At 43.8% G+C, this 14,092-nt stretch overlaps 1 protein-coding gene across 7 annotated transcripts in view; it reads right to left on the minus strand.

The window, feature by feature from the left end:
• Positions 1-14,092, minus strand: part of LOC306839826 (cytoplasmic dynein 1 intermediate chain 1-like) — a 39,681-nt gene that overhangs the window by 22,755 nt on the left and 2,834 nt on the right. For 6 of the 7 annotated variants that reach the window (XM_079368739.1, XM_079368735.1, XM_079368736.1 and 3 more), the window contains 4 exons: positions 13,888-13,975; positions 12,901-12,942; positions 11,538-11,597; positions 10,968-11,083 (listed from right to left, as the gene is read on the minus strand). In XM_079368739.1, the coding sequence (XP_079224865.1) occupies positions 10,968-11,083; positions 11,538-11,597; positions 12,901-12,942; positions 13,888-13,975 (306 nt within the window). The remainder of the gene's footprint in view (positions 1-10,967; positions 11,084-11,537; positions 11,598-12,900; positions 12,943-13,887; positions 13,976-14,092) is intronic. The other variant, XM_079368738.1, reaches the window with a different exon arrangement.

Here is a 14,092-nt window from a genome sequence, read left to right on the forward strand (position 1 = left end):
CGCAGGGGTTCTGAGAGGTTGGCTGTTGAGCAGACCACAACACAAGTACTATGCAGAGGAGTAGGAGGAGGCCGACATGACTTAAAAGGCTTCTCTAATGTGGCCCTGGCACGACACACACACACACACACACACACACACACTAATACGCGTAAACTTTCAGTGCAAAACACAACATACACAACACACTCACACTCTAGCCTCTTCACCGCTCCTTCTTACGTTCGCCCCGAGGCGTCAGGGGAATTTCTGCACTTTTATCCGTCCCGCCTACACTGATATAATCCTTCATATCAAAGAATCTGAAAAAGATTTTCATGACCACAATGATTTTACATGCCTGGAATAATGACAGAGCTCACAATTAAAGTGAAGCAGTTCTTCGATAAATACAAAGTGATACAGTATGATAGGTTTGGAAGAAACCTGCCCCGACACCCATCATATAAAGATATTATTGTTCAACACAAACTGTGAACTATTTTATTTTTTTATTTTTTTAAATCATGATGTTGATCTTTATTTGATTTGACTCTCACATCAGTAGAGAAGGCTTAAACCCTGGGCGTCAGCTTGCAGGAGCGTAGCCTCCGTGCATGAGGGCTAACCGTTAGCTAAGCCATCATCGCCCCCAAACTGTCAACTATTTCAGTGAAAAAAACATGCATGCCGAGAGTCAGCTAACGGGATATCAACAGAATGATTCTGCATAAAAACTGCATAAATACACACTTCATGGAAATATTCTTATCTGGCTCCGTTTGTCCTTTTGGACCATTTAGCTTAAAAAAACAAAAACTCAGATTCGAGTATAAACACTGTAAATACATTTTTCACATGCTCCTTTCGAAGCCATGCTCACACTAACAAGTGTCTGTGTCAACTGTCCTGTCAACCAAACAGATCACTCGTTTCCTTTTTGTTAATACCCTGTACACACTTTGCACACCGAGAGTGTGTAAACAGAGGGTTAAGAGTCGCTCACACAGTGAAGACTTTCCGATCTTTCGGTGAGAGGTGAGACGGAAGGAACATCCTGCTGAAGAGCTGACAGAAAAGACTGGAGGGAAACAAATCCAGTCAATGTGAAGTCCACAGGCCGCCACTTTCTGATCCGAAAAGTCAGTGACATGTCGAGTAACAGGAAGTGAAATACTTGTGGAAAGTGAATCAAAATAATGTTTGTTTTTTTTTTAAAGATTTATTTTTGGCCTTTTTGCCTTTATTGATAGGAAAGTGGATAGAGTCGGAAATGGGGAGAGAGTGGGGAGAGACATGCGGGAAAGTGGCCACAGGCCGGACGCGAACCCGGGCCGCCCGCGCGAGGACCGAATCCTCGCAACATGGTACGCGCGCTGTCGCTGCCGCTGAGCTATCGGCGCCCCCAAAATAATGTTTAGACCTTAGAATTCACTAAAACCTTCTACTTGAACTTCTGCATGTATTTATTTTATTTGTGCATGCATTTAAACAGAAAGTATTGTTTCGATGAGTCAGGGTTGAGTCATTGTTGCCACTGTAGGGGGGGAAGTATTCACACCCTTCACATTATCAGCAGGTGTTCAAGTGTTGAGACTAAAATCTTTAATTTTGTTTTTGAAACCCTTCCCCACATTTATCAAACATTGTGTGTCTGAGTTTGTGTGTGTGTGTGTGCGTGTGTGTGTGTGTCTTAAGTCTTTGTAACCCCAAGTGTTAAACATCAGTGTATACTGTGCGCATATATGCATGCTCACACAAAATCAGCTCATGGAAATGCTCAGGTCTGCCGAGGTCGAGGGTCAAATCTGCCGTGTGCTTTGGGTGCAGTGAGTTTAAATTCTCTCCTCATCTCTTCTCTCTCTTTTTCATCCCCCCCCCACCCCCGCCCCCCCACAATCTCTTTATAAGCACTGCCACCCAGACTTGGCCCTGACCCAGACCCACATCTTTAAACTGAGCCATCATGCCATGCCATGCTCAGAGCCTGGCCGCAAGGCCCTGATTAAAAAGCATGACTTCAAACTTTCCAAGCTGTCAAAATCCCAGTCAGAGAGAGCGAGAGAGAGCGAGAGAGAGAGCGAGAGAGAGAGAGAGAGAGAGAGAGAGAGAGAGAGAGAGAGAGAGAGTAAAAAAGAAGCTGAGAATTAGATAGTAAAAGTCTGACATAAAATCACCACTGTGGCATGGGCTAACTTTTCAATGCGTCATCTGAGCGAGGATTGGTGTCACTCCGATCGAGGTCGTTGTGTTTCTCTGCGTTTCGAGAGTGTGTGTGTGGCTCAGGCCGGGACTGGAGGTCTGTGTTTGTCTCCTGGATAGGGGATGGTGTTTCATTAACTTTTAATGAGGGATGGTCGCACAGACAGAGGGGAAAACACTTTTTATAGGCCTACTTACATGAATACTTGGCGCTTAATCCTTTTGGCTTGTTCTAAAATAAACAAATGTGTGCACAGCACATAAACATACAAACATATGATTCCTTTAATAGTCAAAGAAAGCACTTCCCTTTAAATGAGAGCTTAAAAACAAACGTGTTTGAGATGATCTGTAAAACCATGATTTACTGTAATAATTACATCATTTAATTTAATCTGATACTTTTTTTTTTTCTTTTTTTAAAAACACACTTTTGGTTGTTGAGACTTTAAGGAAAGGCTAAAGTTTGTGTACCAAGAGTGCTCCCTGCTGGAGGCTTGAAGAACAGCAGGCCACACTGCAGCCAAACACACTGCACATCTCACCTTGATTCAACTTTCAAACTACAAAGTGTGTTAATGAACTGGAAGTGTAAAATCTAAATCAGTCCATATAAATAAGGTATTAAAAAGAATTTGTTGAATTTATTAGTAACTACTGAAAATAGCTCATAGTCTTCTTTTGTCTTGAGTGATTATGATTTGGCTTTATGTGTTCGTTTCACTGTCATTTTTTTTAAAAGACTTGGGTCAGTTAAAATGTGGCAATGTTGAAACTCAAAGTGTTGAAGGTAAAAGAGGCACAACAAGGACAAAGAAGGGGTTAACAAACATCAAACTGAAACAACTAAAAGTGAAGCAGGGCGGTGAGCTGCAGGCTAACTGTGGCAATGAACCGCTACCCTCTCAAATGAAAATCCCCGGAGAGTCGACGGGATCTCGGAGTACAAGTCAGACCACCCAGGCAAAAGTTCGAGTCGTTCTGTTGTTTAAAACAAGTATGAAAAAACTCAAGAAAAGGGGGGGGGGGGGCACACGTCAAAAATTCAAGTTCAACTTACTGTGAGTGAAAAGAGAGAAAAAGACAGCCGAGAGGAGAATAAAGGGGACACATGAAAATGTAATCCTACATGTCTCATGCACTCTTCATGGTAAATATTATTTTGGACGATAGCCATTTCGCCTAAGAGAGAGAGAGAGAGAGAGAGAGAGAGAGAGAGAGAGAGAGAGAGAGAGAGAGAGAGAGAGAGAGAGAGAGAGAGAGAGAGAGAGAGAGAAAAAACAGGAGGCAGGGCGAAGAAAAAGGGGTTTTATACGGAAAATTGCAATCGTCTGTGACTCTTTCTGGAATACCTACAAGCTGAAAAAGACACAATTATTCTCCAATATCAAGAGTTCTGAAGATTTGACTATCACAGGCCTTTTGACAGAGACCGCCTGGGACTCTACATTACTTTGTGGAGTGAGAAAAAGGGAGAGAAGCCAATTAGAGCTGTTTCATGAAGAGAGGAAAGTGAGAAGGGTCGGCCGATTATGTCTGTCCGCAGGGAAAAGATGTAGGGAGAGGCTAACAGCTAAACCCAAGACTAATCGGAGATATGAGTCTGGTGCATCGAGTGTTAGAAGAGGAAAACGTTCAATCAACCAAAAAAAAAAAAAAAAAAGACAAGTAAACAACAGAGTACCCTGTGTAAGGAGTCCTTAGGGTTAACTCACTGTCTTTCTTCTCTATTTGGATTGAATTTGGACCTACACACACACACACACACACACACACACACACACACACACACACACACACACACACACACACACACACACACACACACACACAAGCACACACAAGCACACACAAGCACACACACATTCTGGTCTGTTCAGTCGGTCGTAGCCGCCTGGCTAAAACAACAACCATGTATGAGACAAGCGCTTCCATATGTGGCTGCATGCACGTTCATGCAAATACACCGACCCATAGAGAAACACACAAGAGCCTAACCGTGCAAATCACACACTTTGTGCAACCACATTCCTCCTTCCATAACCTTGACCACTGGCCACAAAGCCCTCAGTCCTCTCTGCTTTCTTATAAAGTGGGACAGTGTTCCACTCACTGTTTCCTATCTGAACGCATCCTTTCTTTAGCGGATGTCAGACAGACGCAGGATCATTTGGCTGAGGGAACCTCTACCTAAGTTGTGCGTGACATAATCACAGTGGGATACTTTCACTCCTGATGATGACTTTTGTACGCAATCAGAAAAAAGAAAAAAAAAGAAAAAGAAAAATCCTCATTCAGATAACTCGTCATTTGACTGTATTTACTGATTTGTTAACTCGAGCACTCCCAGCGAAACCACCGACCACTAAACTCTGTCTGCTCTGAGGCCGCTTGTGGAATATGATCTCTGGCTTTGTTGTCCTTTTAAACTCGTGCAGCTAAATATTTGTGAATAAGGGCTTTGTGAACATGTTGATGCTAATGCCACCGTGCAAGCAAAACTTTGCTTTGGGGGGAATATCATTGAATTGTTCAACAAAAGAAGCATAAACTAACACACACACACACAAAACTAAGTCGGTGAAAATCGGATTAAAGATGACGCAAGAATTGAAACATTTGACGACAACCTTAAACGTTCTTCTTTTTGAAGGGAAAGACGTTCTAGCTAAAATGTTGCTCGCGCAGCCACAACTTGTAAATACTCCAGGCTTTAACGTTCAGCTGACGTCCTCGTATGACCGTCAACTTTGTGATTCAATATGTAACTTCAGTTTCACGTCTGGAATCTTGTAAAATATGACGTATTAGGTATTTAAAGTTTGTTGTGTAGTTGATCTACTGTATGTATCCACGCAAACTCACGTGAACACTTCTAACTGACTTCTGTAAGGCCCTGTGTTTCTGAACGCGAGCGTCTTTTTTGTATCGTTTTCAGTTTAAAGAGACAGCAGGAAGCGGGCGCCACGAGAAAGACTGTGCTCTTCTTCAAATGTGATGTTCATTGTATTATTTTCCACTCAGGGCTCGTGTCTTATACCCACATCCTGTTTGCTCCACGTCTGATCTGTAAATAAACAATCTAAAATTAAAAATAAAAATAAAAACATGCAGACTGTTGTCATAGAGACAGGACAGCGTTTCTATTCTCAGCACACAAACGCACATGAGACAACTTCAAACTGAACTTTAGTTTGAAGCTCTGATAAAGATCAAGCACAGTAAAGAGTTTGTGAAAAATACACTAAGTTCACTTTGTAATTGGACTAATGTGCTGCCAATGATCAGGACCATTTAGAAATTAGCAGTCTCATTTCTGAACTTCTCCATAGTGGGATTATGTACAGCTCAGGTGACGCGTGTGTGTGTGTGTGTGTGTGTGTGTGTGTGTGGTCGCTATGCGAGTACTACATTTTTGTTTCTGTGTACTTTTCTGCTTTCATGCATGTTTATTCCCATGTTTGCTACTTAATGTGTATGCTTACATTGGTGAGTCAGTTATGCTTTTGTTTATGTGTGTGAGCGCACTCACACAAATGGGTGCCTTCTCAGATTAGCACTTGGAAGCAGTTTTTTTTTTTTTCTTCTTCTCTGGCAATTACAGACCATTACCAGTCTACCACATGTCAAAAGAAAGCCACTTATTGCAGTAAATATACTTAAGGAGTGAATTACTGACCAACTTTATACTCCCGTTGTACAGATCCTGAAAACTAATGGGCCAGAAAATACTGGAGGGGGAAGGAAGGAGGGAGGGGGTGCGCAGGATTTTTTTGCATACAGATGAACAAACATTAACACATAGTTGTGACCCCGTGAACTTTTAACTCTAAAAGCGAGGGGGTTTTTCAAAAGTTGCGATACAAAACTGTATACAAACACACATGGAGTTGTAAAGCTGGAGGCTGACAGACTTGTGGTTCACTGGAAACAATTACTGCAGTAATACCAAGCTGCAACACCGGCCTCCTCTGCTCTCCTCAGTTTGTTCCTTTCTTTTTTCTTTCACTGCCCCGTTCCCAAGTCACCAAAGGGTTTTTTCCTTACCTTTTCATGCGTGCCTTTTTTTTTTTCTCCTTCATTATTTTACAACAGACTGCTGCCCGTGCTCACACTGCAGCCGGACAGCACACACGCACACGTTGCTCAAGCACATGCGCTAAATGTCTTCAATCCCGTCGACCTATCCTGCTACCAACCGTCTGAAGCGGGCATCCACACAAACAATCACAAGCGCACACACGCACACACACACACACACACACACTGATAGTTATCTGTAAAGTAAAACGAGCTGGTTCATCAGAGTACTGAGGTTTAAGAGCTCGTGGGACTGGCCGGTCCAGAGGAGGGATGACAGGGGGGGCAGGGGGGGTCGCCCACAGGCCTCTATGATGTATTTCCACACAGCCGTGGAACATTTCAGTCACTGGGTTAAAAGGTGGACATGAGAAATGCTCATTTTTATTTAACACATTCATGACATGAACAACAAAGTTTTTTTCTTAAGGCTATAAAGCGTCGGTTAAACTTTAGTTTCATGAGAAACGTTTTCCAATCTAGTGATATTAAAATATCTATTTATTGACTGTGATGATGTATTTTACATGAATGCTTCTGCTCTGAGTCTTAGTATACTGGACACTGTGTATCATGGTGCAGATTTATTACAATCTGTGGATTTCTTACTCACCATTGTTCTTTTTATTTTAAAAGTCGACTGGACTGCTTTAAGTACACGCCGGCTCGGACGTTGGAATCTTTTCATTCAGAACGATGAAACACACAACCTTCATTCGTCTGAATTTGGGCAATTTGTTGCTCCTGAAGTGAGTTGCTACATCTGACCCTTGGAACATCCTGCAGTCTGGTTAAGTGAACCTGAATGTTGTTGAGTCCTCAGTAAAAAAGTCTTGAATCCAAACGCTCTGTATGCTCATGTTTGAGAGGACGCTCTGATTAGGAAACGTTTCGAGTAGGAGTTTGAGCCTTTTTGTTGTTGAAACTAGGGCCCGACCGATATGGAATTAGTGTAGCTGATATCGAAATAAGGAAGAGAAAAAAAATCTAACACCGACATATTTCAGATGATATCTTTGAGTCTTTTTTTTTAAAATTTTTTTAGCATCAATGAACCAAGACAGATTCCTTATATATGTAAATGAACGTGGCAATAAAAATCAATTCTGATTCAGAAGGGGAGAGATAACGCTCCATATAGCGCCCTCTGCTGGTGACAGCCAGAGAGAGAGATGCTTGTGTAATACGATGAGGCTCAAATGAAATATTAATTAATCTAGTAACATTGGCGCATATCTGCAATAAAATCAGCTGATAGTCAGCGGCTACGCTCATATCAGCCGATGTTATTGGCTGATTAATCGTCTGGCTCTAGTTGAAACTGCGTGTTGCTGCCATTCTTTGCCAGGTCTCCCTTGAAAAAGACAAAAAATATAAAACCTCTCATATTTCCAATCATTTTACCGGACGCATCAGTGATTTTGAAAAACAACACCTAACAACCCTGTAAGACTGAGATCAAGTTAGCTTTAGCTGAAAAACACTAGTACATACCTCTGTGGGTTTATTACCACTGTACCAGCAGCACCTTTTTTTCCTATTTCTATTGTTAGTATGGAAATAATGGGCAGCTATAAATCTGAGGATGTGTAGCTTTATACTGTATTATTTATCATAAAAATTATCATTATTTATTTGTGTCCAATCCTGTCTTGGGTGGAGAAGCTACTTCGTCAGAGAGCACTCTTGAGAACCTTTCAACATGGTTGGGTACAAGACAGAGGCATGAAATAGCACAACTTCGCAGCGCACACTTAGTTTGACCTCAGTGGGTTAGGTTACTATCACACATCACATTAGCTCCTTCTTTCTCTCACTGTTCTGTCCTGAGACAAAGCATCCATCCCTCACAACAAGCATGTCCATTCATACTCATTAAGATAGCAGTAAATAGCTGGAGCCAACCGTGACTGGGGCTAATCCGATTGAGTGACACAATGGGCGCTCGGGACAGACACATCCGTGAGCAGCCAATGGGAGAAAAAAAACGAACGCACATAGACGTCTACACATGACAATTATAAGAGGGCAACTGGTCAGGAAATGAAAAAAACCATATCATTAAGTGGTTTAAATGAGAGTCACACACATACACAAACTCCTGTGTAGCACATGAACACCGCACAAAGTCGCATCAAATCCAATTTGAGGACGCTCGGTCCCACACTCACGTCGCACACATGGGAGACAGCATTAAGGGCAGACATGAGACGCAGGGAGGTCAGGAGGTCAGGAGGACAAGAGACAAAATAAAGTCGAAGACAAAAGGAGACAAGAATGATGACAGCACCGGGATTAGTGATACATCGTACAGATCTGACCAATAAGACTACATTTCTGGGTTTATTGATGTGTTTATTAAGTAAGGGTTGTCGCGTTGTAAAAACACAGGGTGACTACATCTCTATTAACTTCTACAGTGTAAATGAGTGACAGGTGTCCTGACCCGCCCCCCACCTTGTCTTACACACTGTAAAGGTGCTGAGAAACTAACACAGCACCAGGTTTGAGTCCAACCTGTGGCTCCTTTCCATGCCTGTCAATCACTCTCTCTCTCTCTCGCCCCAGTGTCTGACTCGATCTAGAAACACATTAAGGGCCAGATAAACATTTTTTTTTTTTAAATGCTTTAAATATAATAAATGAATCTGTATCTTACATTAAAAGGACCACAATAGTGATGCTTCATTCTGGAAGCTCGTTTAGCTATCAAACTAAGACGTACATCCCGGTCCATCTGTGAGAAACGGTACCAGCCACCGATGGACAAAAACATCATAGGGCCTTCTGTAAAAACAAACATCTGCGTTTGAGAATGTGAAATCCACCGGGAGAGCACACTGATTTCTTTAAGTACTGTACAGAAGGAAAACAAACACTCGCTCACACTGAAGGAACCAGCTCAAACAGACTACTTTGGATTAGCATTAAATACATCAGCATGTCCGCCACCTAACCTGCTAATTAGCAACAAGAACTCCAGGCTTGGTTGGCTAGGACAGTAGAAAACGTGAAAGCGGAGACAAAATTCAAGAAACCCACGCCACGTGCTAAAAAAAAGTTTCCCAACCTGTAGCAGCCACCTGAAAGGAAGCGGCGTGTTGTGTGCGTGTAAGGTTCAGTAATCAACTGAACAAACACAGAGCCAGCCGTGCAGGCAGGTGCTCCCATCGGCCTCTGTTCTCCAAACACACAACCTTTGTGGTAGCCTGCGAAGGGAAAGGGTCTCCTGAGGCCAAGGTCACCTCCCTGCAGACCACCGCAGCTTTGCTCTGGCTCCCAGATGTTCTCCCCCCCAAACACACACACACACATACACACACACACAAAACACAGACCTCCAGAGCCGGCTTTCGGACGCTTAGAAAAAAAACTTAAATTGACTGACATATAGCATAGCATGTCTTCAGGCCATAACCAGTTACTGTGCAGTGTGTGAACAACACACTACATGACCTCTGCGCAGTATCTCCTGCTTGTTTTTTTTTTTTTTTTTTTTTTGTTCGGATGTTTGATTGTTGCTGTTTTATTGAATTCCTTTGCCCAGTAGCTGCATTGTCTGTTTGTGTGTCTGATTGTTCGTTTGAGTTTCCCTCGACGCGTGCTTGACAACAGGAGTCCTCACATGTACGTACGGTGACCTGTCCAAAGTGACGATTCGTGCTTCCGAGTGTCTCAGCCTCTGTGTGTGCACGCACGTGCACATACATACGAGTCAGTGCCTTTGCACTTGTTGCATAAATGATCTATTTCTGGGTCTGCCAAAGGAAACGGGGGGAGCGGGGAGAGTTTGTGTGTGTGTGTGTGTGTGTTCAGGGGTGGGTGGGTGGGTGGGGTTTGAGGATGAGGGGGGTGAAGCAGGCCATTTGGATGTTGATCAAGACAGACAGTGTGTGTGTATGTGCATGGTGGTTGCCGGTGGAGGAGGGCAGTGGAATCCACACCAGAACCATCTATTATAATGACAGGAAGCAGGAAGTACAGCCCCCATTCGCAGTCACATGGCAGCCAGCTGTCTTGGCAAACGAAAAAAAAAAGAAAAAAAAAGAAGATAGAGATAGAGAACATGATAGGGAGCATGTGTGTGTGTGTTTGCGTTTATCTCCATACACATGTCGGACTTGTCGGCTTGAGTGGAGAAGCGGAAGGTGGAGTCCTACTTGAAGGTGCCTTCCCACATGTTGGAGATGACGTTTATTTAAAAAAAAAAAAAAAAAAAAAAAAAGGGAATATCTGCTGAAACATAACGAGGCTTAAGGAGGGAGCAACAATCCAGATCTACCACCTTCTACCTTCAAAACTCCAGCACTCGAGCTGAATCCAGCGCGGGCTTGCTTCAGTGTCTAACATATGGATGTGTTTAGCAACCGCTGCTCAGTACACCCACTTATGAGACACACACACACACACACAGAGACACACACAAATGCAGGATTTTGTTGTGTGACCTGATTTTTCCCAGGCAGAGACATATTGAAGTTCAATCTAACGCTTAATAACTTGAGGACAACAAAATACAAACACACCACACACACACACACACACACACACGTGACGCTACACATCCATAAAGAGTCATGACGCACGACGAGGACAATCAGCGCGACTGAAAACCTTCTGCTGCCTCATGCGTGACCTTCAGAGCGCCTCAAAGCAGACTCAAGCCATCGACTCCAGGTGAGCCGACGGTTCAGACGAACACTCACCTTCAGACAGGTGGGCTGTGAGCGGCGTCTGCGTCTCCTTGCAGTAAACCACCACCTCTTTGGGAAGAAAGTCCACCTGTGTGATCTTTGAGGCCCCCAGTCTCTGCATCCTGCGCCTGAGGAAACAAAACCCAACAGTCTCCTGTTACCTTTTTTTTTTTTTTGTCATCACAGCAAAACCTGTCCTTTCAAACAGAACATTGAATTGACATGTTCGTCAAGGTTTTAAAGCGCTGGGTGAGAGATGTCTGTGGCAGAAAAAGTTTCTTGAAGAGATCTGAAAGCTCTTGTGGTGTGAAGATCAACTTGACCCTGATGAAGGACACAAGCCGAAACGTATCGCTTTAACAAAGTGGAAAAAGTTGATCTTCATACTGGAAGTGTTGCTGGAGCTTTTTGACCTCTGCTTAAGCAGAAGAAAAAAAAAAAAAAGTTGCTTAACATTCAGATGACTGGGCCGTTAGATTGGTTTACCCCTCATGTGAACTACATGACTTAAACAATAAGTGACATGCATGCCAAATAAGGTACTTAGTATGTTCTTTAGTCGAGGAGAGGAGAAAGACGTACCCAAGCTCGGAATCGGCCTGCAGCTGCAGCACAGAGGGGTCTGTGTCCCACTGCAGGGTCCTGATGTCACCAACAGGGGGGGGCAAGAGAGAGGACATGCGAGTTTACCAGCAGGAACAGACGCTTGCACACGAGTATCAACGGTGCACAAACGAACACACATTAAAACATGAACGCGCACACTCCCTAAACCCCGCGAGCTCATTTATCTGGAGAACAGCTTGACACGGAAATTCCCGTCCAGTTATGTTCAGGCACTGTTGATGGAAATACGTTGAGATAAGTGGATGTAGCGTGGGAGGGCTGTACATTAGGGAGACGTTATGTTTCATTCTTACTTCGATGTATAGGATTTATTTAAAGATCTCGCGCTCATCTCTCGTGATAGATTTCTTGGTCTTGTGCCAGGAATCGACCAGATCAAAATACCTTTACATTTATGGCCATGGAATGCTCTATTGTTGTGAGTAGGAGGGGTCAATAATAATTGTTTTCAGTGGGAAAAGGATTTGACCCGAGGACCCCTGCAGGGAATCGTTCCACTGACGGTCCAATCATTCACAGAACCCAATTGTTACCCACGTGTGTTCTTCAGGTCGCCATCTACTAAACCTCCTTGTGCTTCCTTCGTGTTGGACTGGATTCTTTTTGTCTTGATGCTTCACATGTAAATATGTCGTCAATGGCACATGACAACACGAACAATGTATCCAGCAATAATGACTTCTACTTCACAGCCAAAGCAGCAACATGCAGTTGACGTGTTCACATGTTTACAGCATCTGTGAATCGAGTCAAATATGACTTTGCGCGGGGCTGAAAATATTTGTGCATGATCGTGACGGAAAACGCCGCCGTCATTGCTAAGCTAATACCTAAGGGGTGGAAGCTAAATAAAAACTAGCTTTATGTGCAAGTTATGCTGTAGTCAAGCCAAGTGTGACAGCACAACACTTCCAGCATCACTACACTTTTTGATAATACCTTTTAGGGCCGGTGAACACGCCCATCAGAGAGGGAGCGAGTGCAACACAGCAGCAGGCAGGCGAGAGTGGCAAGGTATTCCTTTAGCCTGACAGAGCGGCTGTTTTACTGTAACAGGGATGACACTTTAAGCAGCAGATTGTCAACTCTGTGGAAGCTCAAATTACTTCTGTGGCTCAACTCATGCGAGCAGAAATCTTTGAGGTGGCATTAAGGGGGTGGGCGGGGCATCAGGCAGAAAGTCACCGGAGGAAAGAAAGACGCAGGGGGAAGGTGTCTGAGACCGCTGTTGGTGTGTGTGTGTGTGTGTGTGTGTGTGTGTGTGTGTGTGTGTGTGTGTGTGGGGGGGGGGTCCTGGGTTTGATGGGAAAATTCTTACCTTAAAGTCTGTACTTGGGACTTGTTTTTAGAGAAACCTGACCTAAGAAGGGACACACATACACAGCCACAGATGGAGAAGCTGAAAATGACATGCTATGATCTCGGGCAGATTTGGGGAGCAAATACAGTGGTCACAGCAGGCATCGGAACTAACTCAAAGATACATTCAAATCCAGTTTTTTTGTATTATTATTGTTATTATTTTTTAAACAAAAAGAGCCAAGAGTCTAATATATCCCCAATTCCACCCCAGGTCACACCAGCACAAGACATTCTTAATGACCCCACCTCAGGGCGTCACACACACCCCACCTACACACTCAGCTGCCATCAGAAACAAATGGAAAGCAATTGATGACCACTCTCTTTCCCTTTCCCTAAAGCAGCCATATGCGGGACATAAAGTGTCGTAGATGTACAGGTTGCACAGAGGCAGGGGCGTGCACGACACACGAGCACTGAGGATACATCTCGTCACTTTGCCCTCACGTCACACGCACACCGGCTCGCGCTCATTTGGCTCTGCGTTGAAAAGGTAGTCCTGGGGCGACTTCACAACTGCACTACAGCTGAGACTTAGCTCGAACTTAGCTTCTCAGAGCTACCTGTCGTACAGCTGTGCAGTGGTCATCAACACACAGTAACACACTTATGGCATGACCACTGACACACATGGGCTAAAAAAGAAGGGCACCACAGCCTCACCATCAGAGACACACATCCTTACCTAAACCTGCTGTGACATTGACAGGAGAAGAGACAGAGTATGTGTCAGAGGTGTCCATAAATATCAAACAGCCAAATTAACTTTAGATATGAAACATTTTTCAGCAACATGGCTTCGTCTCCTTGGTGACTATTCTAGTTTGACGTAGAGGAAGGGGTGCGTTTCATTTCTTTACATATGTGGGAGTAAAGGCAGAAAGTGACTTCTGGAGTGACTGCGTACTTCGTCTTTGGGATGTAATCCAGTATTTTGGAGTACCTGCTTGCTGCCGCTCCATCGACTGAATCCTGGCTCCCGGTCTCACTGGGCGTGCTCACCGATTTGGAAGGGGACACAGGGGTCGGCACTGAACAATAAAAAAAACCAACATGGATGTAACATTAAAGGCTGCAGAGATAAAGCAACTATGATGGGACGCGACAGATTAAAACACGTGAAACAAAATGACTAATCTGGACCGAGA

This window comes from Symphodus melops (assembly GCF_947650265.1).
Source record: "Symphodus melops genome assembly, chromosome: 18".
Taxonomy (NCBI): Eukaryota; Metazoa; Chordata; class Actinopteri; order Labriformes; family Labridae; genus Symphodus; species Symphodus melops.